This window comes from Rhinolophus sinicus, chromosome 12, assembly GCF_057876585.1.
Source record: "Rhinolophus sinicus isolate RSI-liver-muscle chromosome 12, RSI-T2T, whole genome shotgun sequence".
NCBI classification, from domain to species: domain Eukaryota; kingdom Metazoa; phylum Chordata; class Mammalia; order Chiroptera; family Rhinolophidae; genus Rhinolophus; species Rhinolophus sinicus.
The window spans coordinates 6,242,910-6,270,908 of NC_142512.1; the positions used below are offsets into that span (position 1 = coordinate 6,242,910).

Genomic DNA, 27,999 nt, shown 5'->3' on the forward strand with positions numbered 1-27,999 from the left:
GACACAAAGGTACTAAATATAAAAGAAACAATAAAATGGACTACATTAAAATTAAGAATTTCTGTTCATCAAAATAAACCATTAAGACAGTAAAAGACTAGTCACAGTGTAGGTAAGTCATTTACAAATATCTGGCAAAGGACTCATAGCCACAATACATAAAGAACTCCAACAAGTAAAAGACAACCCAACAGAAAAACAGGCAAGAGACTTACATAGGAATTTCAAAAAGATGATATTTAAATGACAGTTATAAAAGGTGTTCAAATCAGTGGTCATCAGGAAAAAACACTAATTAAAACCATAGCAAGATAACTCACCAGAATGGCTAAAACTGTCAAGTGTTGGTGAGGATGTGGAGCAACCAGAGCTATCCAACACTTGGTGGGGGTGTAAACCAACACAATGGCAGCATACACTCGAGTTGGGCCTGCACATACACATACACTATGATCCAGAAATTCCTCTCCTAGTGATTGTCCCTGTTGAGATCCATTTCAACAAAGACGAATGGTGAGGGGGGGAACTGAAAAAGAAACCATAGCAAGAAGCCATTTTTATTGCTTCTACCTAGCCTCTTAATTCAACGAGGCATTGGGGTCGAGGGAAAACAACAGTGGTTTTTCTAGAAAAATGAAAAAGAGGTATAAGAAGAGGGCATCTCTTTGTCACATTATATACTGCTGGACCACTTAAACTGTTTTCCCACTGAGGGCCTATTATAGTTTTGTAATTTAAAAAATAATAAAGACAAAGTGAATCTAAAAAGTCAGACAGCTTGAGTAGATGGTTCTCTCCAGCAGAACTCAAAGATGCAGAAGTGGAGAGTAACAAAAGAATCAAGTAAATAGCAAGAGAAAAATTCAAAGGAAAATTCCTGGCTCCTAAGACCTATACCTCACATTTCTCTGCTGCTTTTCCTAATTCATTCTCTATCTCTCAGGTAACTCCTATGGATTATCTCATAGGAGAAAAGGACAGAAACACCATTCTAACAGTCCTTAAATTCACTTCCCTTGGGGTTACCTGGTACTAGACAGCCTCACAGCATCCTCACAGTAAATAGGGTTGGGTTACCACCCCCACTTTATTCAGCGGGTAGTGTTAAAAAGGAAAAAGAAGTGGCTTGCTCAACAGCTTAAACTGAGTCTGATATAAAAACAGTACTCTACGGTCAGGTTTCCTTATTTCCATCCAGGACTCTTCCTCTTAGATCATGCTCTAAAAAACTTAGAGATGCACAATACATGAAAGCCAGTTCTAGCTTCCTGACCTAACACAAACCAACACTGCTTTATAGGAAAACCTTTTCCATAACCTGTGTCTTAATACTAATTACACTAAAAGTTTCAAAAATATTCAGAATGTTTGTGATGTTGTTATTTATAATAAGAAATATATATTTGGTACATCCCAGTTCCTGGCACAGAGCTCCTAAAATCTTTGGAATTTCCTAAGTGATGAGAGCCCTAAATCGTTTGTCATGTTAATGAAGTGACTTTTGGAAAGCTAAGCATGGGGGCTGGTTGCCTAGACCAACCAAGGGATTACAGGGTTAGAACTCTCAACCCCATCCCCGGACTTTCAGAGAGCGGAGAGAGATGGAGTTTTAGTCCAATCACTAATGGCCAATGATTTAATCAGTCATGCCTATGTAATAAAACATCCATAAAAACCCAAAGGACAGGCTTCCAAGAGATTCTTGTTTAGTGATCGCATGCTGGTTTGATGAAAGTGGCATCCCCAGAGTGCATACACTGCCTTATGCATCTCTTCCACCTGGCAGTTCCTGAGTTACATACTTTTATACTAATCTGGCATATAACATGCTTCTCTGAGTTCTGTAAACTACTCTAGCAAATTAACTGAACCCAAGGAGTGGATCCTGGGAACCTCCTTAATGCAGGTTGGTCAAAAGTACTGGTAACAACCTGAACTTTCGATTAGTGTCTAAAGGGGGTAGAGGAGCAGTCTTGTGGGACTGAGCCCTTAACCTGTGTGATCTGATGCTACTAACTCCAGGTAGATAGTGTCAGAATTAGGTTAATTGCTTGGTGGTGTTGGAAAAAACACACACTGGAACATAACACTGACCTCAAATAAATTTATAAATTGATAACTAAGTACCCACCTAACCTGAACCTGATTTGCCCGTAATTCTTCAAAGTGCTTAAGTTCTAATTCTTTTTAACAGTTTTACAGAAGATATCATCCTCTTTGACAGTCATAGTCAAAAACAGGTTAAAAGTTTGGGATAACTTCCTGGGAAATAAGTGAGTTCACTATATCACTCTTTTGCGCATAAATAAATTCCAGAGATCACAGATGTAAATACGAAAAAATGAAACCATAAGTACTAGAAGAAAGTATGGGGGATCATTTTTATAATCTCAAGGTGGGGAAATCCTTAACATGACATGAAACCTAGAGGTCATTAAAGAACAAATAGATACTATGCAAGAACTTCTATATATCAAAATGAGACCAAAAAGAAAGAGTTAAAAAAATGAGGAAAACATTTCAATTTCAATGCATAAAACAAAGAGCTAACAACTCTGATTCCTTCGTCTTCACCTCCCACAGCCCAAGTAACAGAGTCCTATAAACCCTGTCTTCTAAACATCTTACCCATCTATCCAGGCCTCTCCATTTCCACTGGTGCCATCACCCACCCAAATGCTACCCACATATTGGCCCCAAATCGCCTGCCAATTCTCCACAGAGGAACCAGTGTTTTATGTACTTTCATAAACTCCTATGCCAATTAATTTATAACGGAGAATATTCCTTTCTCTAACCACAATACTTAGATATATATATACTCCCTTAAAAGTACCTGGAATGCTAATTCATAATCAGAAAATTACCCAATGATGGAAGGAAGGAAGGGAGGGAGGGAGGGAGGGAGGGAGGGAGGGAGGGAGGGAGGGAGGGAGGGAAGGAAGGAAGGAAGGTACTCCCCCCAAAAAAAGAATTGTTTTCTTGATTATTAAAAAAAAATAATGTGCTTATTGAAAAAACTTAGAATATATAAAATTTGAAGGAAGAAAGTTTTAAAAATCACTTTTATCTCATCATCTGAAAGAAACCCTATTAACATGTCTGTGGTCATGCTTTCATGCATCTGTTTATACACACACTCACACGCAAAGGAAGCATGCATTTGCTGGGGTTTTTTATTTACTTATTTTAATATAATCCATTTCCACCTGTATGTTTATCTTCATCTTGCCAATGTTTACATCTGGTATGTATCCTTCCATACCTTTTTCCTGTTAATACAATTTTAAGTTAAACACACACACACACACACACACACACACACACACACACACACACACTATTTTTAAAAAATGAGATATCATAAATATTTGAATCTTGCTTTCCTCACTCAATACTATACTATAGAAATCCCTCCAAGTCAACTGTATATATACAGCTCTTTTCAATAACTGCATATTTCATAGTGTGACTATTTCACTGTTTATTGAACTATCATTCCCTTACTAAGGAACATTCACTTGTTTCCAGTTTTGGCCATTATAAGCAATGCTGCATTGATTCTTAGACATATATCCTAATTCTCATGCATTTATGGCTCTGAGATAGATGCCAGGAATCCAGGTTGCTGAGTAAAGGAATATATATTTCTAATGGTAACAGGTATTTCTCTTCAAATATTTTTTAACTACCTGCTATATGCAAGACACTATCCTAGGCACTGAGGATATAGCGGTAAGCCAACAGAGTTAAATGTCCTGTTCTTTTTAAGCTTCCATTCGAAGAGGGAAGGTTCAGAAGAGAGACAACAAACAAATAAGTACACAGAGTATGTTACAGGGCGATAAAGTGCTTTGGAAAAACAGTGGGAAAGGAGGATAGACAGTGTGGGGGAGAGGCTGCAATTTCATTTAGGGTGGCTAAAGAAAGCTTCAGTGAAAACAGTGTTTAAGTAAAAACCTAACTAAGGTTGGGAATATATTAGGTTGGTCCAAAAGTAACTGCAGTTTAAAATGTTAAAAATAATTGCAAAAACTGCAATTACTTTTGCACCAACCTAATTATCTTTGTATACTACAGAGATACAGCTACATCTGCATGTAGAGTCTATCCTGAGGAGGAAGATCCTAGACAAAAGGGAAAACAAGGCAAGGGACCATGGTATAGAGTGCTTCAGGAACCACAAGGAGGCCTGTATGATGGAGCAGAAGCAGCAATGTGCAGAAGAGATGGAGTTGGAGATAATAGGGTTTGGCTTCTACTCACAGAAATGGGGAGCCACTGCAAGAGTCCGAGCAGAGGAGTAACATACTCTGAGTTGCATTACTAGGATTACTTTGACTGCAATATGTCGTTGTAAATATTCTTCAATGTATGGAAGCAAATTACGCCAGACAGCATTCCAAAAATTCTAACAATTCACATTTTTATTACGGTTACATGAGAATATTTTACACCTCCTCCCCAATTATACCACTAAGAATTGCTACACTTAATTTTGCAAATTGGAAGGATAAGAAATGACATCTCACTGTTACTTTAATTTATACTTCCCTTGTTCATGAATATCATTTCGTACATTAGCCATTTTTATGTCTCTTATGATAACCAACCATTTATATGCTTTGCTTACTTTCTCTTTGGGTTGCCTTTTCCTTATCAATTTGTGAGAGGATTTATGTGTTTTAGAGATTAGCCTGTTGTGTTATAAATATTTTCTCAAACTATTATGTCAATTGCACTTTTTGTATTTTATTATGATTTACATGTGCTAACACTCACAGATTTAAGTGTACAATTCAATGAGCTGCAACAAATGTATACAACCATGTTAATATCCTTCCAATCAAAATATGTAACATTTCCATCACCCCAGAAAGTTCCCTCATATCTTTTCGTTGTCAATCTCAGCTATCAAGAGGTAACCATGTTCTGCTTTCCCTAATTTCTATCATCCTAGCTCAGTTCTGTCTCTTCCTGAAACTTATAAAAATAGAATCATATAGTAGCTATATATAGCTGGCTTCTTTTTCTCAACATGTTTAAGATTCATATGCTATGGAATGTATCAAGTTTGTTCCTTTCTATGGCTGTCACGATTTGTTCATGGTATTATTTGCCATAGCGTAAGTTTTTAAAATTTTTGTATGTCCCAACTTTTATAGCTTCTGAGTTTCTTAGCTTGATTTAAAATAAAACATCTATCTCTTGGATTATATATAGTCATCTAAATATTATTCTAGTTTATTTTATATATTTAGGCCTTATATTATTTGGAAATTATTTTGGAAAATGATGAGAATAGGGATCCAACTTTTTTTTTTCTCAGCTGTCTCAGCTGTGCCAGTACCCTCTATTAAATAAATCACCTTTTTCTCACTACACTAAAACTTACCAAGAGGTAGATACTTATCCAGATCACTAACAATCATTCAGGTAAGTATTCCTAATTGACAATACTTTTCTCATGCCCAGAATGCTCAAAGATATGTATGAGGTGTGATCAAACAATATGGTGAATGCTTAAATTAAAAAATATATATTACAGTAAAAGATACATTGCCATTAATTCCCCTCAAAATACTCCCCCTCACTTTGAACACACTTATCCCATTGTTCTTGCCACTTTCTGAAGCAGTTCTGGAAATCCTCTTTCACGAGTATCTTTAGTTGTGGTGTCATGGCTGCCTCGATGTCCTGAATCATTTTGACTTTGCAGAAGAGAAAAAAGTCTCACGGTGCCAGATCCTGTGAATAAGGTGGATGAGGACACACCGTAATGTTTTTATTGGACAGAAACTGCCGTATATTAGAAGTGATGTGTGACACGGAGCACTGTCATGATGGAGGATAATTTATGGCACACTTTAAAACACACCTTCTCTCAACCGTAGCTCACACCCGACGGACTGCACCAAAGAAGTTGAATCTTGTCATATACTGTCACTAAGTTTCCATGCTCCACTTCCTGTATTGAAGATCCCTGCCTTTCCGTTAGATGGCACTTAGTAGCAACATTCACCATATTTTGTGATCACAACAGAAAGGTTCTGTGTCACATATCGCTTCTGGTATGGCAGTTTCTGTCAAATAAAAACATGATGGTGTGTCCTCACCCACCTTATTCACTGGATCTGGCACCTGGGAATGTGCAACTTCTGGCTCTTCCCCAAAGACAAAATGATCATGAAAGGTAAACATTTTGAATCGATTCAGGACATCGAGGCAGCCATGACAGTGCAACTAAGGATACTCATTAAAAAGGACTTCCAGAACTGCTTCAGAAAGTGGCAAGAATGATGGGATAAGTGTGTTCAAAACGAGGGGGAGCATTTTGAGGGGGATTAATGACAATGTATCTTTTATTGTAATAATTTTTTTTCCTTAAACATTCACCATATTTGTTGATCACACCTCATATCTCGTGAAAAACACACATGAAATCACTCTTCTGCTTTTAAAACTCTTCAATGGCTTTGCACTCTCCTTAGAATAAAGATTACATGTGGCCCCTGCAAACCTCTCCAGCATCATCTGATACCTCTCTCTCCCGCACTCCTGCACTCCCCCCATCACACAGGCCTTCTTCCATTCCTCAAAGTCTGGTCTTTCTTTCCTGTCTGTTCTTCACAGAAGGCTTTATCTGCTTAGGAAGCTTACTTGCTCTTCTCCCACCTACCTGAACCTAGCCTTCTCCCTCTCTTCCATCAAGTCTGTTTAAACATCCTTTTCTTCAGGAGTCTTCCCTAGCTGCACAAAGTGGGTTGGCCTACTTCCCTAAACCCCCATGTTTCCTCCAAATCTCTCCTATAGTTCTCCCTTATGCCCTGTGCTAGCTTAGAATTTGTAACTATTTGCTTCATATTACCTTCCCCAACATACGACGGACTGTAAGCTCCACAAGGGCAAAGACCATTTCCATTTTGTTCACCACTGTATTCCTGTACATCTCATTAACTGTCTCAAGAAATACTAATCACAAAGAAATCAGTAAGAAAAATAAACACAACAGAAGCATCGCAGAACAGCAATAGGAATGTCACAGAAATATGAAAAGGCAAATAAAACATGAAGCTGATCAGGGCAATAATGATTTACAAAACAAAAAAATAAAACGTAAGATAGTTTCCTCTTGAGATTGACAAAAAAAGAAAAAGAAAACACAGGTCATTACTGGTCAAAATAAATTGGTACAACCTTTTGGAAAGCAACAAGGTAATATCTTTGACAAAGTCATTCCACGTCAAGGAATTTATTCTATAAGAAACTCATACAAATAAGATGCATGTACACAGCTTTCTCGGCAGCACTGTTTCTAATAGAGAAAAATAAGAAACAACCCAAATGGCCACAATCAGGTTTTACTATCATTTGACCGTATAGTATTAAACTGATACGAAAGGGTATCCAAGATATATTAAGTTTAATAAAACAAGTCACATTTCTGTAAAAACACAATTAATAAGTTTCTCATGATGAAAAGCTTAAAAACCTAAGTAAAAATGACTATAGATTCATATGTGTATTTAGAAAATGCTAAAAGAAATATAACACAAACATGGGAATTGCCATTTCTTTTCTAATTTACTCATTTTGACAATGTTTAATTATTTTAAATACGAGCATATATTACTTTTGTAATTAAGGAAAATGTGTTTCTTTTTAAGTGTCATCTAAACTGAAACCTGATTTTTACAATATCAAAAGTTCCCAATTTATAAAAGTATGTACATAAACTTTAGATGGATCGCCAAAACTAATGGCCAATAAAAATGATGTTCCAGTTAATAAAATTACGGTACCAGTCTCTACAAACACACTGTACCCCTTCATATTTAGAATCAAGGAAGCAAATCTAAAATATGAAATGAATATTGTTTACCCAATAGCCAAACGCATGACTATATTCACTTGATCAATATTTCTTAAGTTTATTTTTAAAATTAGTTCCAGTAGTATACAATGCACAAAATAATGAACATTTTAATGCAGTCACTTTGAAATTCCTGATTGTTTCATAATTCAGGTTTTTGAGTTTATATGCTCCCTAATATCTCTTTCCACAACTAAAGCTAATACTTAAAAACCTTTTCAGGGGCCAGCCTGGTGGCTCCGGCAGTTGGAACTTCATGCTCCTAACGTCGAAGGCTGCCAGTTCGATTCCCACATGGACGGGCTCTCAACCATAAGGTTGCTGGCTCTACTCCTCGAGTCCCACAAGGGACGGTGGGCTACATCCCCTGCAACTAAGATTGAACTAAGCACCTTGAGCTGAGCTGCTGCTGAGCTCCTGGATAGCTCAGTTGGTTGGAGCCCGTCCTCTCAACCACAAGGTTGCCAGTTCAACTCCCACAAGGGATGGTGGGCTGCGCCCCCTGCAACTAGCAACAGCAACTGGACGCTGAGCTGCACCCTCCACAACTAAAACTGAAAGGACAACTTGAAGCTGAACGGCATCCTCCACAACTAAGATTGAAAAAGGACGACAACTTGACTTGGAGAAAGTCCTGGAAGTACACACTGTTCCCCAATAAAGTCCTGTTAAACAACAACAACAACAACAACAAATATATATATATATATATATATATATATATATATAATTTTTCATTCTGATAGACAAAATCTAAGTATACTCTCTACTCAGAAAGCAAAACCTACTCTGCAATTAAATTTTCTGTACATCTCAAAAAATGGGAAATAGTATTATTTCACAATTTTTCTACTAGGCACTGACTTGTACCACTGGGTGCCCTCTATCAACAGCAACTAAGACAAACTACACAAACAGATCTGAAGAAAATTGACATTTCAACCAGGGATTAAGAGATGAATTTAGTTTTGACTTTAAACTTTCTTCCCCTTTGCTTCTTTCTATGCTGTTTTGCAATTTTTTTTGGAAAGCAATCACACTCTATAATCAAAAAATCTTTAAAACTCTGCATGCCCTGGTAATTATAATTCTAGAAATTGAACTTAAAAGAAATAATCAGATATGTTCATAAGGTATATGTTATCCACATTGCACTTTTCTACAATAGGAACAACCTTACTATAACACACCAAGTTAAATACTTGGTGATGTGATATTACATGAAAAATAACTATCTCAGAGTGGCCCGTTAGCTCAGTTGGTTAGACTGTGGTGCTAATAACACCAAGTTTGCCAGTTCGATCCCCGCATGGGCCACTGTGAGCTGTGCCCTCCTTAAAAACAAAAAAATGACTACTTAAAGAAAAAAGTACACCTAGAACAGTCCATTTTATTCTCACCTCATTAAATTAAGCACACTGAGGGCAAGGACTTTTACTCACTGCTTTATTCCTAGTAGCAGTTAGAACAATGCCTGGCTCATAGTAGCCACTCAAAACCTTACAAAATTAATGAATGTAAGTAATCCAAGTGTATACAGAAAACATTTTAGCTAGAAATATGTAACAGCAGAATCACATAACACATCCATTTACTTTACTGGAATTCAACTGTCCAGACTAAGCAAAACAAAAGAACGAAATAATGTAAATCATGCACCTGGCCTGCTTTGTAAGGAGAGTGGAAGGAAAAGCTTTATCTGCTGTTCCCTCAGTAGATCTCAGATCCCTGTGACTCTCACAGGAAGAATACCACCGTAGCCAAGTGTGATTCTAGTATTTAAAGGAGGATTTTTTAAAAACAGAATATGGCCTCTAAATATAAGCCAACTACTTGCTCTGGCACTCCACCCGAAAACAGTAATTTTCTCCAAAGTTAGGCTTTTTAAAAGGGTAATTTTGACTATATAGAAATATTGCCTTAAAAGGTAACTTTGGAACAGTATTCCCAACTCCAAATAAAATGCAAATCTACTATATGCTATGGGAATAATCACAGATATAGCTGGGATAGGAATATGCACAATTTTCTTGTTTTATTTAGTTTATTTTCTAGTAACTCTACAATTAGTACATGTTGCTTCTGCAATAAGAAAAAAGCTCAATCTAATTTTTTATTAGTTCATAATAGTCCTTTTTACATTTATCACAATGATGCTAGATCAGTTATCAATAATCCTCTACTTTTCCTTTAAAACAGTACTCCTATAGTATATTATCACTTGTTAAAAAGTTTACTCATGCAGTATATTGTTTTTACCCTATTGCCCTATGACATTTTAAAGAATTCTTTAATAAACATATAACAATAAGGACATTTTCTATTTCTATCAAGATTCATTTAAATTTCTATGAAACAGAAAAAAAGTAAGTTCTTTATTAACAAACATGCAAGTATTTTTTAAAAATCCAAAATAAGGTACCTGAACATCATAGAGTGCTACAATATTTTCATGCTGAAGTTCCTGTTAAGGAAATTAAGAATTCAAAATATTTGTACTTACTCTAATAATTTTAATATTATTTCAATATGCAAATATAAATATACACACATATACACTATTTCTAATATACTATAGTTCTGTTACTAGATTAGAACAATTAAGTCTACTAAAGAATAAGAAATGTGCCCGATCAAACTTGACTTGGGGACTAAATATTTTTTTCACCACTATCATTTTTTAGACTCTTAACAAGGTACTTAACGTACTCTCATTTACAAAATAAATGTCATAGTAAGTATGACCACCGACTTTCTGCTGGTCTTTTAAATTTAATACACAATTCCAACAGCAATAAAGGCATAAAATTCCAAAGTGCCTCTTAAAAACACATTATTTTCCTGAAAGAAAAAAGGGTAATTCCTAGCTCAAAAAGCTGTCCACAGAATAGTTTTGTTGAAAGCTGGCACTAGTTGAGGTTTCCATGTTCATATTAGTTTGGGAAACATTGGGTTAAACACACCTAAACCAGTTTCTTCACTGTATAATTTTTCAGACTTTTTCTTAATGAGCCAAAAGCTTTGTGATTCCCCAAGAAGTACTTAGTAAACAAAATGTATTTGACCATAGGACTTTGTTTTCCTCAAAGCGTCTCACTTGGATAACACTGCTTGTGAGTGGTCAAAACAAGACCAATTCTAAGGAAAATAACTTTCTTCAATTTACAATGAAAAAAGATCCGAAGTCGCCCTATTACCCAAAAAACTTAACTGTAACCTGGAAGGGATTAACAGAAGAGGCAAATAATGTATAAGAGGGGCCTTCCTCTTCCCAAATAACACAGTAAGAAATTATGAGAAACTAAAATCAGTTTTCACAGAATCCCTCTAAGCATTGGCCAAGAGCCACAAACATCTGTTTTTAAAAACAGCTTCTGAGCACTCAATGTTTCAAAAAACTAAGCACACAAAAGTAAGAGCAACAGGTGGAAAATCTCAAACTTGGGTCCAACTACATAAATTGCAAAGAATGTCATCATGTATTCATGTAATTTAAAATAAGTTTTAATCTAGTATGAAATACCACATACCTTTAAGATTTTAATTTCCTTCCCAAGCAGTATTTGTGATTTTGACAAGTTCTTTTTATTAATACTTTTAATGGCTACCTCCCAATCAGTTTTCTGAAAAGGAAAAACAGTGTCAACTTCTCGAAATTATCCCACTGAAATAATCCAACAGGAAAAAAAAATCTATAAACATAATGTTTTTAACCAAGTCACATACAACACTAGGGGAAAAAATGGAAAAGGAACTGAATCTACAACAGAAAAATGATTTCATAAATTAGTGCTAACAGCTAATGTCCTACAAGACAGCCAATAAAAAATAATAAATAGGAAGAGCACATAGTAACCAACAATAAGTGAAAAAAGAACAGTACAACCATTTAAGAGTTATGGAGAAATGTGGATAATAAACTGGAAAGTGGTATGGTTAACTAAAAACATTATTTGATAGTTTGGCAAGAGTAAGCCGTGTTTTAACTATTTTTTCTTGAGTCTTACATTATTTTCATAATAAATGAAAAGTACTATTACTTTATCTGATAAGCAAAACCAGCTCCTCGGCAACAATCAGAACTGTCAAACCTCTTTATGATTATTTCCACACCCAAGGAGACTTTCCAAATTCTTTAGATTCTAAAACCTCATGTGACCCTATTTTCGAAATAGCAAAACTTAAAAAAAAAATTAAAAAAAAAAAATTCTGAACCTGCTCTTATGTTTATTTGGATTGGAAAATGGAGAGTCCAACCATCTTTTCCAGGCGGAGCCCTCCTTTCTAACCCCAGGAAGGGAAAATGGTACGGAGCTCGTCGGGGCGTAGAGGAACCAACGCTGGGAAATGTGATACCCCCGGGCTTGAGAAAGTCTCAGGCTAACGGGAAACCAGCCCATTTTCCGCTGGGTCTGCAATTATCGACCTCAAAGGTGCCGAGCCCTGGCCGCCCAGGGCGGGGGGGGGGGGGGGGGACCAATGATTCGTCCACGCCTGAGCCCCGAGCTGTGCAGGGAACCGTGCAGTCCTCTAGGATTCGGGTACGTTCAGGCGAAAGGCTTCCTTGGGCAGCCAGACGGGTGCGTCCCTCCGAGCTCTCGTTACCAGGCTCTCTGACAAGGAGGGGAAATCAGAGGCCCGGCAGCCCGTTGGTAGGTGGAGCGCTGCCTAGCGGCTCCGGCCTCAAAACAATCCTCGCCCGACCAAAACAAACCCCACAACACTGACAGCGCGCACAATGGCAGGCCTCGGGGAGGCGAGCCAAGTTAGGGGAACTCAGCGCCCGCGGCGTCGCCAAGTTTCAGGACCACCCAGTCCGGCTGCGGCCGCGCGGGCGGGAGTGCGGGCCACCGAGGCCCCGCGGGCCACAGATCCTGGCCTCGCCCCGGCCCGCGGGGCTCACCTGGCGGTGCCGCCCCCGGAAGACCACGGCGAAGGCCCCGTGTCCCACGAGGTCCCGCTTGCTGTACTCGAAGTCGCCCACCACTTCCATGGCCGCGCCCCCGGGGCATAAAGTGGGCTAGCGGGCAGCGCAGCGCGGTGGCCGGGATCAGCACCGCGGGCCCGCCGGTCCAGAGCGCGCCCGCGGGCCGCCGGACTGGGGCAGCCGCGGCCCCGTTCCCGGGCGGACGCTCATGCCGACAGGACGGAGCGGAAACGGGTGAGGCCGCCGCGCGGGGCTGGGGTCAGCGAGGCCTGGCCCGGCCCTGGCCGCTCCTCATGGCCCAGCCCGTCGCTGGCCGCGGGCTCCCTCGCGAACAGCCTCGGCGCTGCCGGGCCAGGGGTGCCGCCGCCGTCACTGTGCGCCCCTGGAGCCACACGCGCGCCCGGGAGAGGAGGGGGGCCCGGTCATCCCCATCCCCAGCTCGTCCAGCTGCTTCGGCCCTCTCAGCCTGGGGCGCTGCTGTGGCGGCGGCCGCCGCCCTAGGACCCACACAGCCGCGCTGCCCGCTCGCCTCCCGGCCTGAAGGCACCAGCCAACACACAAGCAGACGCGACCGCTCCCGCATCGACTGCCGGCCCCTCGCGACGTCAGCACGTCTTGTAGGACGCAGCACGCAACGAGGCACGCTCCCTCCGCCAGGAAAATGAGTACGCGCACTCCTCTGGGAGAAGCTCCGTCGCGCCGGCGGGTCTCCAGTCACTCGTTGAGTCAGGGAAGGAGGATGCTCACGGTTGTGGCCACAACTAGTTACGCGCTACAGAGTCTAGAAACAGATTCGAGCCTGCCACGCCCCAGTCTGGACCTGCTGGGAGGCGGATTCCGAGAAGCCGATCTTGCACTCGAGCTGCCAGAGGGACTGGAGCATACCTTGTGCAGTGCAGACCCCAGGGATCCGTTGCCGACAAAGCATCCCGTAGAGCCCTTTGGTTCCTGCGACTTGTAAAACCAAAAGTAATGATGCCAAACTGCTTGTCTTCCCTACCCTTTTGCGTTTACTGAAAGAAATAGTGTAGGGCAGGGATCCTGAACCTTTTTGGATCCCTTGGCTTCTGTGAAAGCTAATGACAGCTCAGAACCCTCTTCCCGGAGAAATGCTTATACACGCAGAGTCAGTATTGCTTATGTTTTTAAGGGCTCTTAAAACCCCTTAAAACACATGAGAACCCCTGCCTTCTAGTGTCCTTCCAGTTTGACCTCAAGCTTACCTTGAATGGGTTAAGGGGCTTTCTTTTGTACCTGATTATTAAGGTTCAAGTGACAAGGAACTTATTTGTCAACTTACCCTCAAGGAAGTGTCTTACCAAACCATTTAATAAATAACAAGCTTGAAAATGTCATAGAAAACTCAGGTCCCATACTATACTGTATGTTCAGTGTTTAGCATATTTACTCTCAGGTTATCCCTTACCTCCAGAATTACATTTCCCACTCCAAGCCCAAGCCCGAAAACTGCCCTCTGCAGGCAGGTAAGGGAACCTATCCACCCTTGAGGCAGACAGCCCTGGAATTCTGAGAGGAACCCCTCCCTTCCTCAAACCTCCAAAATGTAGGGTCTTGGATTTCTGTTCTCACTACTGTGCAAAACTACATTATTCTTTCTGTACTTCACAATCTGGCCCAGGTGAGTGTTAGAAACTTAAAATCTGGAGCCTTCAAAAATTAAGAGCAAATGGAAGCAAGTTTGCACATACACACAAAAATTCACTCAGAAATGATTCCTTATCTCTTTGAAAGATTCTTTATAGTATATCTTTAAATGTGAGTATTTATATAAGATATAGGATTTAATATACCAAAATTCACTAAAAAAATAGCTCTTTGGGAATATGTATCTTCCGGGTATAGGACCGTGAACAAGTTACTTCACCTCCCATGCCTCAGTTTCCTCATCTGTAAAATGAAGATAAAAACAGCACCTGAGTTGTTGAGAGGATTAAATAAGTTAAACGTGGAAAGCACTTAGAACAGTGCCTGCTTTATACAACAAAATGCACTACGCAAACATTTGGTTAGGTAAGTAAAGTGAGATCGAAGCTGGCCTTCGGCAACACTTCCCCAACCCTAGACCAGTGCCACAGGATCTTCCCCATTTCCTCCTCTGTCCACTCCCCAGGTGGTTCTTAGGTCTTTTCAGTTCTATGGATAGGCCATCTACATGAGTAGGTGGTTTATCTAGCAGATGTCTAGAGAATTCACTTCTGTTTAAAAACAATTCAACTGAGTAAATTTTAAACATTAACTTTATTCAGTGATTCATGAATAGGGCAGCATCCCGTCTAGCAGACAGAAAGGAGTTCTGAGGAGCTGTACAAAATCAAAGACATTTCTAGGCAGAAGGGAGCAGGAGCAAGGAAGCTATACTAGCAAAGAAACCAATTGGTTGTTGCAAGGTCACTTTCCTTTAGGAGATGGCAGGGATCTATCAAGCAAATTATCTTGCTAACGCTGACCAGGTAATTCCTGATTGAATGATTTAAGATTCCAATTCTGGGAAAGTGTCATGCGGGGCGACCTGCGGGGTCTCTGCTCTCGCTCCCCACATAAGAACACAGGATATGGTGAGGCCAAAAAGGAACACCCACGGAGCCATAGGTAGGGGAGTCATACCACTATATTCTCACTGGAAGCTGGATTCACACGACATACGAACTGCTGTCTGCTTTTCTGCCAACTGACCGACTCCCCGCGCTAGCTGCAATCCGTGATGCTAACTGCAATCCGCACTTGCTAGCTGAGCCCCCATCTTCTTGCCAGCCCCCATTTTTCTGCTAGTGTAGCCACAGCAGTTATATTAGTGGCCAATGGCTCAGTGGCTACAGCTGACAGCCAACTAGCCACAGCTGATGGCCAACGAATCACAGTTGATGGCCATTTACTACCTGAGCCAGCACCTTTCCACGTGAGGCCGAGAGCCTGGAAACTGCACTCTTAGCTCTGTTCCCACAACTTCCTATAAACTTTCTCTGCAGAAGCAATGAGTATAAAAATTGGATAGCAGGGAAGCAACGGGGAGGGGGTAAACACACCTGGACTAGGTCTGGCAGCCTCTCCCACACAGTACCTGGTAGCAGCCAATATCTCAAGGAGCACAGGGGGAACACTCCCAAGCTGCCCAGAGGCAGCTGAAGCTGCTGCTTCAGGGTCTATCCAATGAGGTGCTTCCTTGGGTCTCAGTACCCTCCAGGAGAAGCACTTCAACCTTCCTACTGGTCACCTTGCCATCCAGAAGAGGACAAGAGTACCCTTTGTCAGCTGAACCAATGTGTATTTTATGCAAATCTGTATCTCAGAGCTTTTGTTGTGGGACATAGTTCGTAATCTAGCCCTGTTAAGACGGTCACATCTGCTGGAAAATGAACTTAATGAAGCTAATAATTAATACATAATTTTGAGCTATTTATATTTAATGTCATTAAAATTACAATCCCACACTAGGGCATTATGGAGATATTTTAAAAAGCCACCAGAGGCTTTTGAGGCCCTTAATTCGGACCTGCATCACATCCTATATGCACAGATTAACCATGGGCTCCATGAACACACCATTGCTTTAAAAAATAAAGTATGTAGCTTGCACACATAAGGATTTCTGACCTTGAGGCTCATTATTGAAAAGAAGTGGAGGGGAACATTGCCAAGGGAATGTTTCTTTAGGTTTATGTGGTTAGCAAATAACAAACGCCAAATGTGGTAAAGCAGAAAATTAAAAAGGAATATAAAGAAAGATACAGGTGTACCTCTCAGTTAGTCGGGGCCTCAAATGCAAACCAACAGTAGAACCAGGGACTCAAAGAGGACTGCTTCTCATGGGTGCCCTGCTTCTTTCTTCTTTCACCTTAGCATTCCTTCCACATAAGCACTAACTGCCACCAGTCTCAAACCCAGATTTTTAAGGAAGGGATTCCAATTGTCTCAACTTAGGTGAGGTGAATTGCACAATCATCTAAAGCCAGAGATTGGAGGTAAGGGAGGCAAGTCAAGCTGTATAACTAAGGCTGCTCCCAGAGCAAGCCTTAGGGTGCCAGAGGGAGGGAGGGAGGAGGTGATTCCCCAGAAGCAGGTGCTGGAAAAGCAACCTAGAAAGTGTTTACCAGAGGTCAAATTTTGGCTTAATTCAGGAATGGAGGCAAAGGGAATTTTCAGTTTGCTTCTGAAATCACTCAAAGTTGCTAATCTGATTCCCTTTCATTGTTTTTAATTTGTCCTATTAACTCTGCGTGTGTGTGTGTGTGTGTGTGTGTGTGTGTGTAAACATGACGGTTGATAAACTATTGAAATGTTTCAGTGCCAGTAAATTTTATAATAGTAACTGCAATGAGAGATAAATTACTTACCATTATAAATTATAATACCATAAACTTAATTTATCAGCCAAATGCTGTAGGTTGTTCTGATGATAAAAGGGCCTCTGTGAAAGTAAATGTGAGAAACATTCACGGCCCAGTCTCCTGGGCAGGGAAACATTTTGAGATTTAGGAGAATTACCAGTTTATTATTCACCTCAAATCATATCATTGCTATTGCTTCAATTTGGGTTCATTTCTTTCTATTTTTATTACACTGGTGATGCTTTGAAATTCTTGTGACTAGTGTGACAGCTTTGATATTTATATATGTATGAATTTATAATTAAATATGGAAATAAAGCACATAAAATGAAGAGACAACAAAATTTAGATATATTTCTTAAACTTTTTAGGAAATATAAACACAAATCTTCTGAGTCATAAACATAAATCTGAAATTTTATAAACTTCAGCATAGGAATTTTCTCTCATTCTGATGAGAATGGCAAAGAGCATCTTTCTATATTACGCAGGAATCAGTATCAAATTTGCGTTTCTAAAATGAAAAACAATTTCATTATTTCAACCCAAAATATGAGTAGCTTATTTTTACTATTGCTGTAGCTGTTAGACACAAATAGTGTTTAAAACTTGGATTATTAAAAGTTAAAACTGCTAAGTGCATATTTCATAGAAATGGCCATAATATTCTGTTAATACTATTAGTTGAAATAAAGAATATTTTCAAACATCACTGAGAAATTTCAAAGGATATCATGAGTCAGTTTCCCAAATAAAGCATCCAAAATATTAAAATTCCTAAAATAACTTCTTTACTGATGTGACAATAAAGAAAATGAAAAACATTTTAAATTTCAAAAAAAATTTAAGCAGGGAGCATTTGAGATCTTGCCCCCTGGCACGTGTGGTCACTTTGGCACAAATAAACTCATGAAAATTCTCTACAGGTTTGGATGTTTCTTATGTTGACACTTACTTGGCGTAGTCAGCAGGATTCCTAAGAAGGTCACAGGACTACCCCGTGAAACTGAACTCAGTGCTAGGTACAAGCAAGTGTCCATTGTGCCTGTCGTGCGGGAGACCCTGCTCGCTGCGCCATTTGTCTTGCGGAGCAGCCTGCGGGGTCTCTGCTCCCGCTCCCCACACAAGAACGCAGGATATGGTGAGGCCAAAAAGGAACACCTACGGAGCCATAGGTAGGGGAGTCATACCACTATGGTCTCACTGAAGGCTGGGTTCACCGGACGTGCGACCTGCTGTCCGTTTTTCTGCCAACCGACCGACGACTCTCCTCCACTCTCCTCAACTCAGCTCCTCTACTCTCCTCTGCTCTCCTCGGCTCTCCTCCGTAGCCGCAGCAGTTATATTAGTGGCCACTTGGCTAACTGGCCACAGCTGATGGCCAATCAGCCACAGCTGACGGCCATCTACTACCCGAGCCAGCACCCTTCCACGTGAGGCCAAGAGCCTGTAAACTACTTTCTGGGGCTCTGTCCCCACACTCTACCCCTACAGGGTCTCGCCTCACAATCTACACGACAAGCGTGTTCCGCGAGCATCCCTGTGCTGTATTAGCCTACTGACACCTATGGACGAAAAGAAACAGTAGTCTTAGGAACTAATAATGGCAAATCCCTTCCATTTGGGAGGATACATGCTAGCTTTTTGTCCTGGGAAAGGAGGGTCGTTGCCACTGGCACCTTTCCTGGTTTGTGGTACCAGACCTTTATGGCAGTGCTTGGGGTCCCTTGCATAGCTTCAACATGTAACAGAACAGGGGACCCCATAATAGGCCATAGTGAGAGCACATAGTTTCCTCGCAAAATCATCCCGGTATCGGGACCTCCATATACTACAGTCACTTGCGGTGGCCACTCAGCCACCACCCCTGGCGTCACTTGCAAATCATGAGTCAAATCGGCCTCACAATATGTGCCTTCTCCAATTCCAATATTGTACAACCAATCTCCTCCTGTCCTCCTGGCAGGCGGTACTGTCGCACTGTAACCACGTGCCAGGGCTGTGGCAACACTTGAGGAGGGTGGTGAGCATGCCCGCGTGTCACCGCTTTCACCACCCGGATCTGGAGACGGAACTCTCCTACCGACGTCTGTAAGCTGAGGCCATGTAGCACGTCCACCCCTAGAATATACTCCAGAACGGGGGAGACATAAACCTTGTAGGTACGAGGAGGAAGCCTTCCTATACCCAGTGGTAAGGAAACGGCTTTCACAGTCACAGTCTTTCCCCCGTAGCCATCAATGCAGATTGCTGGTCCGGGGAACAGTTCTGGGTTCCCATAAACGAGACTGCAGTTTGCGCCAGTGTCAACTAGGACCAAAACCCTCTGCACATTAGAAGGGGACTAATGTATGGACAGTTCCACGTGGGACCTCCGGTCCCTGCTCGTCCCCTCTGACCAGGTACCTTGGCCCCACCCCTAATCAAGCTGAAAGGAGTTGGCCTCAAGCGGCTGCATGAAGTCCTGGAGGGACACAGGTCGCGCTTTCCCAGACTCCTCCTTTATGCTTCTCCAGAATTGTTGTTCTGGACGCAACTGTTTCCAAAGTTCCAGCAGGAGTGCATTGGGTTGTCGGTCTATTTTCTTCCTATCGACCCCTGCTGCCATGAGATCACACCACATCTGTGCGCGTGTTAGTTACTCTCTGAGGCCCGTGACCTCGCCCCTTTACCTTTGGTTTGGGCTTCCAGGTCTCAACTGCGCGGACCTCCTGTCTTAACTTCCTTCGCCTCTGGCTTTCAACATCCCCTAGGGTGGCCATGGCAGTTGTAACTTCATGGATCCATCGCCCTACATACGGTGTAAGAATAGCAACCAAGGATCCAAAAGCACTCGCAGGTGCAGTATCCAAAACCAGATCTCTCATGCTGGCAGTAAAAAGCTCGTCATCTGGGCCCTGCATGTTGAGGTTAAAAATAGTATGTCTCATACCCATTTCATGGATTATTTGCATAAGTTCTGTATATGACTGCCATGGACTCACAGTGTCTGGCAGCTCGCCAGCCTGTTCCCATACTGTGCGTACCGCAGCAGTGAGCCACGCCATTAAAGAATGGTGTCCTGGTCGTGGGCCAACCTATGGCAGTTCTGTAACTTTTGTCGCAGGGACGGATGCACTGTCACGAAGGCTAGCTTTTCCATCTCGCCTGGGGAGCAGAGAATGTTGTCTGCTCCCTCATCCCATAAACATAATAGCCAAGCCGAGACTGGCTCTCCAGGGCGCTGTCTGTACCGCCTCCCCAGCTCCTGCAACTCAGTGGGAGTGTATGGGGTGTAGGTTGTGAACTCAGTCACAGCTGGGTTGCCTTCAGCAACCCCCCCGGGGCCTAAAGGTTGTTCACGTTTTACCCTTTGCTTCAAGATTGGCCGGGCTTGGGGGTTGGGAGCTACATTGCCTCCACTTGCTTCCTCCGCCTCTGCCTCAGAGTCTCCACCTTGGGGCCCCTGTTCGAACAGGCGGACCCGGGCTTCCAGCGCTTCCAACTGGGACACCTGGTCCAGCACCTGGGCCATTTCATTAAGCGCATTTTCCGTGTTGAGACTCAAGGCCGTGAGGAACATCCAGCCCAAGCGGCTGGCTGTAGCCTTCTCCTCCTCCAGCAACCGCTCAGCCAGAGCCGGCAGGGCCCTCTCCACACTGGCCGGAGAGCCGTCCATATCCTCCCACCCCTCCTTGGGGGTCCAACTCCTGAGAACAGTGGCCATTGGACACCAAACACTGTGTGGGGGCCACACATCCTCCTGCCCAGAGTCAGACGCCATTCCTACCTGGTCAGAATCTTGCTCACCGTGCCAGGTGTCTGAGTGGGTGGAGGCCCCCTTGTAAGATGTCCACAACTCTTGGAGCTTAAGGCCACAGCAGATCACCAAAATGAAGACAACACTGTCCATGGCCAAGAGGGTGATGCGCCAGCTGGAGGCTTGAGTCTCCCGGGCTGACCGTGCCTCCCGTTCCCGGTGTCGCTCCTCATGGGCATTGCAAAGCTGGGCTCTCACACGCACAAACCGCTCCACCATGCTTCGGTAGGTGTTGGCCGGCACCGTACTCTGCTTACGAAGCTGAGCTTTTATACGTGTAAACTGCTCCAGTATATTCCGGAGAGTTTCAGCCGACACCATACCCTGTTCGCTGCGCCATTTGTTGTGCGGAGCAGCCTGCGGGTTCTCTGCTCCCGCTCCCCACACAAGAACGCAGGATATGGTGAGGTCAAAGAGGAACACCCACGGAGCCATAGGTAGGGGAGTCATACCACTGTGGTCTCACTGGAGGCTGGGTTCACCGGACGTGCGACCTACTGTCCGTTTTTCTGCCAACCGACCAACGACTCTCTTCCACTCTCCTCGACTCTGCTCCTCTACTCTCCTCTGCTCTCCTCGGCTCTCCTCGGCTCTCCTCCGTAGCCACAGCAGTTATATGAGTGGCCAATTGGCTAACTGGCCACAGCTGACGGCCAATCAGCCACAGCTGACGGCCATCTACTACCCGAGCCAGCACCCTTCCAGGTGAGGCCGAGAGCCTGTAAACTACTTTCTGGGGCTCTGTCCCCACAGTGCCCCACCAGCTCCCAACTTTGCATCAGGTAAACTTGGGTGAGTTTTTCTTGGAATTCCAGGACTCCTTGCTTTAAGTAGCAGGACATAACTTTATTTGAGCGGTTCTTACAAAATGCTGGAGGTGGATAAGTGTTGAAATAACCCAGAGAAAGCAAAATACATACATATATACATACATACGTACACACATAATTAAAAATAATAATAACAGTTTACTGTTTTAATTTTGGCTTTTTAATGGAATTGTTTACTGAGTCTGAACAAAATCTTTGTTGGTTAAAGGAGAGACTGAACTCTCTTTAGCTCTGAAAGAGAAAGGACACTTGCTTCCCGGTCCAGAATAGACAATGGGGTGATATCAGTTGTTTCAGATGACTGAATTCGGAGTGGCAGAGATAGGTGCTGTGAGGCATCCAGTGTGGTGATGCAGCCTATCTTGGAGAAGCTGGCGGGAACCCCGGGGAGAAGGACAGGGCGCACTAGAATGAGTTCACCCCAAGAGAGGGGCCAAAGAGAGGAACCTGTGCCTTGGAAATCAGCACAGTTCTGTCAGCATCTGGAAGGCTCTCGCTGGCCCTTGCTCTGGTATTCTTATGTGACTAAGAATCTTTGTGGGGTTGCCTGAGGAAAAATTCCCTCTAAGACCTAAAGCAGTCCTATAGAGATAGGATTTGACTCGTCCAGGGATGTGCACATGCAGGCTGGTTTTCCCTAGAAATTTGTTCAGACTCCGTAGATCTCAAAATTAACATGGGAAGTTGTGCCTCTGAGGCCGACAAGCCCCATGACAGTCATCCTCCCATTAATACTAAGATGGCCAAGATGAGGATCCTTTGATATTTCTAAATTAATCTTTCGTGCGCAGTTAGAAAAAGATGCTATAAAATTAGGGAGAATGAATGGAAAACATATTTAATTGGTCACTCAAACCTTGCAAAAGAGGATTTAGATAAATAGATCAACCTATAATGTCCTTTAATCAAACCAATGAGGAATTAGAAATGGCTGTCTTTATTTTAAAAGGAGGAAGGTCATTTGGAACTTGACTTATCAAGGACAGATATAAATTGTTCTCTGTGTCTGTCTGGGTATGTCTATATATGTACGTTGTAAATGTGATATAATTTTCTACCTCCAGGTGGTACTGTTAAAATTAATTTAAAGGCAAGAGCTTATACGAATTGGGTATTCTAAAATTCTCAGAAATATAGAAACTAACTCAAATAGTTTTCAAGTTCATGTGATCTAGGTTTAATCCTTAGTAAAGAAAATCAAGCTTAAGTATGTTGGTTTAAGTAAAACAGATATATCTTTATTTCACCTGGGCTATACAAAAATAAGTCCAATAAGTTAATAACTGACTTTTATGTCTATGAAATATGTTTCTAAAGGTTGTAAATGTCTTCACAAATTTGCCAAGCTAAAGAATGCTAATTGCTTTCTTCTCAGTTTTTATTAGAAATAGAGATTTCAAGGGTTGAAATCTCAATATACGTAGGAATAACTCTATGGTGTTTCAAAAGGGCCCCTGGAACACCCCGAAAATTTGATTTTCATATTAAATTTCATGGGAAGCATTGTAAAATAAGTGATGAAAAACTTTTAGGGTATATTGTATTGGTAAAAATGGTGGTAAATTAAACAAATAGTGGGGTCTATGAAACCCAAGAAGGCCACTTGGTTCTTCCTGGCTCCCTGGCTCTAATTTTTGTGTGTTTTTTTTTAACATTCCTTCATGCATCACAGTGCATTTAAGCTGGACTTAGATGAAGGAACTTATGAACTGACATTATTGAAAGGAGACATCTTATAGTATTGCCAACATTTGATAGAGTCACTTCAAGAAATTGCCAACTTGGTAACTGCTTCCTTTCACAGCGAGCCCCCAGGAGACACAGACTTTAAAGACCATTGACTGCCTGCCACTTGGAGATTTTGGTTATTGGAGTGGACATCAAATAAAAGACACTCTCCAACCTCATTGGAAGGTAACTTATCAGGCGTCTAAATTTGTCTATGAACATCAGAAACTCCTGAAGGACAAGAAGCTGCTGACACCGGAGGTAAATAGGTGTCCCAAGACATGGACAAGGCCTGTATACCTATGGATTGAGATTGAACTCAGAATCCTTTTTGTTTGATTATCTTTACCTGTCTGCTAATGACTTTAAGTCATAATAATAGTTGTACTTGTTCTTTGGGTTTTTCTACATTGATGATTACTGAAGATGTGTAAGAAAACGGTTAATACTCTTTCCATGGCTTACGTAAATGTTATGCTAGATGCCAAATACAGAAAAATGAGACAGAAAGGAAAAACTACTCAGGATCATGATAGTTCACAAGACAGACATGATCCATGGTGTTTTTTCCCAATGAAAGCCATAAGTCCTGACTGCCATCCATTTACCTGCCCTGGGGAAAAATTTGGCCTCAATTCAGACCCCATGGTTACAGTATTGCTCCAACCCCAATGGTCAACAAGACAATGTTGATACAGATAATTCCTAGAAATGAGCCTTCCTAGAGCTGTGAGACCACACTGTTTGACCAAAAGGTTGGTCATCAATGCATCCTTCAGATTTATGACCATAAGGGGGAACTGTGGATTTAAAAAAAAGGGGGGGGGGTTCTATGGAAAGTAACCTCACAGTGTGATCTGATCATAAACTCCTAACTAGGCAGATCATGGTGGGTAGTCACGCCCCACGCATATAACTTCTTTAGTAAAAGTTTTATCTTTGTCTTAGGCAAGCCCTGTCCATTGTTTCTGTGCACCTAGGTTAATACATCTTTGGAATAAACTGTAACTACCCTTAAGAAAACACAAAATCTTGTTAACTATCCTGTAATCCACTCCCTGCCTTGCTTTCTCCCACCTCCATGTAATCTTCCTCAGTCCCTCCTTAATTTCAAATGCTTAAAAGAAGCTGCAAAACTGTTATTCTCTGGGGCATCTGAGATCTTGCTCTCAGGCATATGTCATCAGTTTGGCTCAAATAAACTCCTGTAAAAAAAATTTAAAGCCAAAAATTTAAACAGAATCTACTGCATGATTTAAAAAGAATAGAACATCTTCAGCCATGATGCATTTAGTAGAACTTCAAAAAAGAGTGATCCATATAAATGCATCATTGCAATCTAGATTTATGTTCCCTCGTATAAAACACATACCTACCAAAATGAGAAAACTGTTCCTAGGTGGGTTCTACAGAAACAATGACATGAAGTTGTGGTGCAAGATAATTATTGGGGATAACACCATGATAGGAGGAGGTGGAAGCAAGATTGACATAGAGGGAACTGTGATGCGGCTTGACCAAGCCTAGGCCACCCCAGCAGAAAGCTCTGGAACAAAACATCAGAGTTGACCCACATTGAGCCAAAATGCCTCAGCTCACTCACTGATGAGCTGCCCAGGAAGGCGTGATCCTGGGCGTCCTCTGGAGCTCTCTTGGGCTCAGGTCCTGAGGAACAGAGAGCAGGAGGCTGACTGACAGGGCTGCACGGCTTCTTCCCAAGGGCTGTGAGCAGCACATCTCAGAGGCAACTACAGCAACTTTTTGGGAAACTGAGGAGTCGGGCTGTAAAATTTCTATCATTATCAATGAATGTCATGTCCATTGTTTCACATAAAAGTATTTTAATACTGTACTTAAAGTGACAAATTGAAGACTGGAAGATCGTGTAGTGTAGTGGGTCTTGTGGGTTATGTGGAGCTGGCAGGAATAACGTCTAAAATCATATGTAAATTTGATTGTCAATGCTCAAGGAAAACTGCTTCAATGAGAAATACATACATGAAACCTTTACTGGACTTTGTAGAGATGGTGCCAGTATAATGCTAGGGAGAAAGTCTAGCATTTCAGCCAAATTTTTATAAAACTTTCGAACATTTCATTTGACACTTAGGCACTATATTCAGTTATCGCTGGATGATGCAACAAATTTGCAAATCAAGTAAGTCACTTTAATTAAATCTTTCCTTGAAAAACTTTATATTTACCCAATGTCAAATAAATAGCAGCAAGAATGAAATAAAATACCTGAAAGCTGGGAATGAAATAATGACAGTTGGATGAAGAGTTGGACTTTCATAGGTAGCCTGTTACCCTAGAATGATAAAGCAGTTAAACAATTCTATCAATCCTCTACTATAGAGTTTAACAAAAAATGATAAAATAGAAGTGGCTGAATAAGTACTAAATAAATAAATTTAAGAGTTTGGATTTAACAAATTATATATTATAACAGAAAAGTCAATACTTTACAAGAATACTGTTGAAACTGATAGATCAATTCAATGGTCCTAAAAGCTTTGAGGACTCCTGAACCTCTCTGAGACATTTTCAGGGGTTCTGTGAGGTCAAAACTATTTTCATAAAATCACAGAGATATGAATTATCTTTTCCACTGTGTCAGTATTGGCACTGATGATGCAAAAGGCACTTTTGTCACTAAATTTGTTTTGGAAAGTAGTTGTTTCATAATGTTATTTGTGTTAATTTACAATGGACTTATTGTTGTTATCTTTAAGTAAATTAAGAATAAATATACTTTGAACTCCTTAGTTTTTATTTTTAATACAGTAAATATGTCAGGGGTCTTGAGACTAAAATGTTTGAGAACTTCTGGGTTAATGAAGGAAATGATAAAAGTTACTGAATACATAAGGTTAAGTAAGGGAAACAATGAAAAGAGAGTGGAAGAAAGGAAAAATATAAAGAGATGTGATATGCTATGAGAAATAAAACAGGCCAACTTCTCCCGGCTGAGAAGCTGAGGTCATCATCGGATTTGAAATATTTAAAGTGGATAGAAAATTGTTTCAGCAATGCAGACATTAAGTGTGTTGTTATGGATGATGGTGCCGTTGGTAAAACATGTTTCCTGATACCCTACACAACAAACAGATTTCCATATGAGTGTGTGTCAACTATTTCTGACAACTATGTAGTCACAGTTATGATTGGTGGGGAGCCATATACTCTTGAACTTTCTGATACTGCAGGGCAAGAGGATTATGATAAGTTATGACTACTGAGTTACCCACAAACAGATGTATTTCTAGTCTGTTTTTTAGTGGTCTCTCCATCCTCAATTGAAAATATGAAAGAAAAGTGGGTGCCTGAGATAACTCACTGTGGGGACAGAGCCAGGAGTGCAGTTTCCAGGCTCTTGCCTTCATGAGGAAAGGTGCTGGCTCAGGTAGCAAATGGCCATCAACTGTGATTGGATGGCCATCAGCTGTGGCTAGTTGGCCGTCAGCTGTAACCAGTGAGCCATTGGCCACTAATATAACTGCTGTGGCTACGCTACCAGCAAATGGGGAACTAGCAAGAAGATGGTGGCTGAGCTAGCAAGAGCGGATTGCAGTTAGCACGGCAGATTGCAGCTAGCAAGTGAGGTTGGTTGGCAGAGAGAAGTGGATGGCAGGTTGCGGATAGTGTGGCTCCTGCTTCCTGTGTCTCCAACCCAGCCACCAGTGAGAATATAGTGGTATGACTCCCCTATCTATGGCTCCGTGGGTGTTCCTTTTTGGCCTCACCATATCTTGCGTTCCTATGTGGGGAGCGGGACCAGAGACCCCAGAAGAGACCCCGCCTGACACCCTGCATGACACTCACCAATGTCCAAAGACTCCTTTCTTGCTTGATGGGACCCAAATTGATCTCAGAGATGACCCCTCTACTACTGAGAAACTTGCCAAGAACCAATAGAAGCTGACCAGTGACCTGAAGGCTGTCGGGTGTGTGGAGTGTTCTGCATTCACATAGAAAGCCCTAAAGAATGGATTTGACAAAGCAATGTTGGCTGCCCTGGTACCTCCAGACCCAACATGAGCCGCAGGTATGTGCTGCTATGAACATTTCTCCGGAGCCCTTTCTGCACATCTGGTCTTGGCATCATACTAAAAGCCATGTTTAAATAAAACTAAAGATTAAAAATTAAAATTCATTTTTGCAGTAATGACAAATGCCCTGCCCCTATTCTCATGCACTCAAGTGAGACAAGGCCTGGAGGTATGGCCTTTTACCCACCTCAGTACTAGTTAATTTTGCATATTGTCAGAAAAGGGATCAGTACTAGTTATTATTTTGCTGTTTCAAAACAAAAAAAAAATTTTTTGTTTTAATTTAAAAGCAAAGCATGCTTGTGTTGACTCCATAACAGACTAATTCAGGTTGTTGAAGCTGCTCCTGGGTTTCACTCCAGAGAGTAATCTGGGACATCTAATTTTGTTTTTGTGTTTTTTTTGTTTTTTTCTGAGGGTAAGATGTGTGTGTGTGTGGTTTGT

At 41.6% G+C, this 27,999-nt stretch overlaps 1 protein-coding gene and 1 pseudogene across 1 annotated transcript in view; one reads left to right on the forward strand and one right to left on the reverse strand.

The window, feature by feature from the left end:
* Window positions 1-12,925, reverse strand: part of ULK2 (unc-51 like autophagy activating kinase 2) — a 95,598-nt gene extending 82,673 nt beyond the window's left edge. Inside the window, exons 1-3 of the mRNA XM_019757412.3 lie at window positions 12,777-12,925; window positions 11,404-11,496; window positions 10,296-10,337 (exon numbers count right to left, since the gene is read on the reverse strand). Of these exons, the coding sequence (XP_019612971.3) occupies window positions 10,296-10,337; window positions 11,404-11,496; window positions 12,777-12,866 (225 nt within the window). The 5' untranslated portion in view covers window positions 12,867-12,925. The remainder of the gene's footprint in view (window positions 1-10,295; window positions 10,338-11,403; window positions 11,497-12,776) is intronic.
* A 13,516-nt stretch (window positions 12,926-26,441) lies between these two features.
* On the forward strand, window positions 26,442-27,567 carry LOC109461278 (cell division control protein 42 homolog pseudogene; annotated as a pseudogene).
* Window positions 27,568-27,999: the final 432 nt, after the last annotated feature.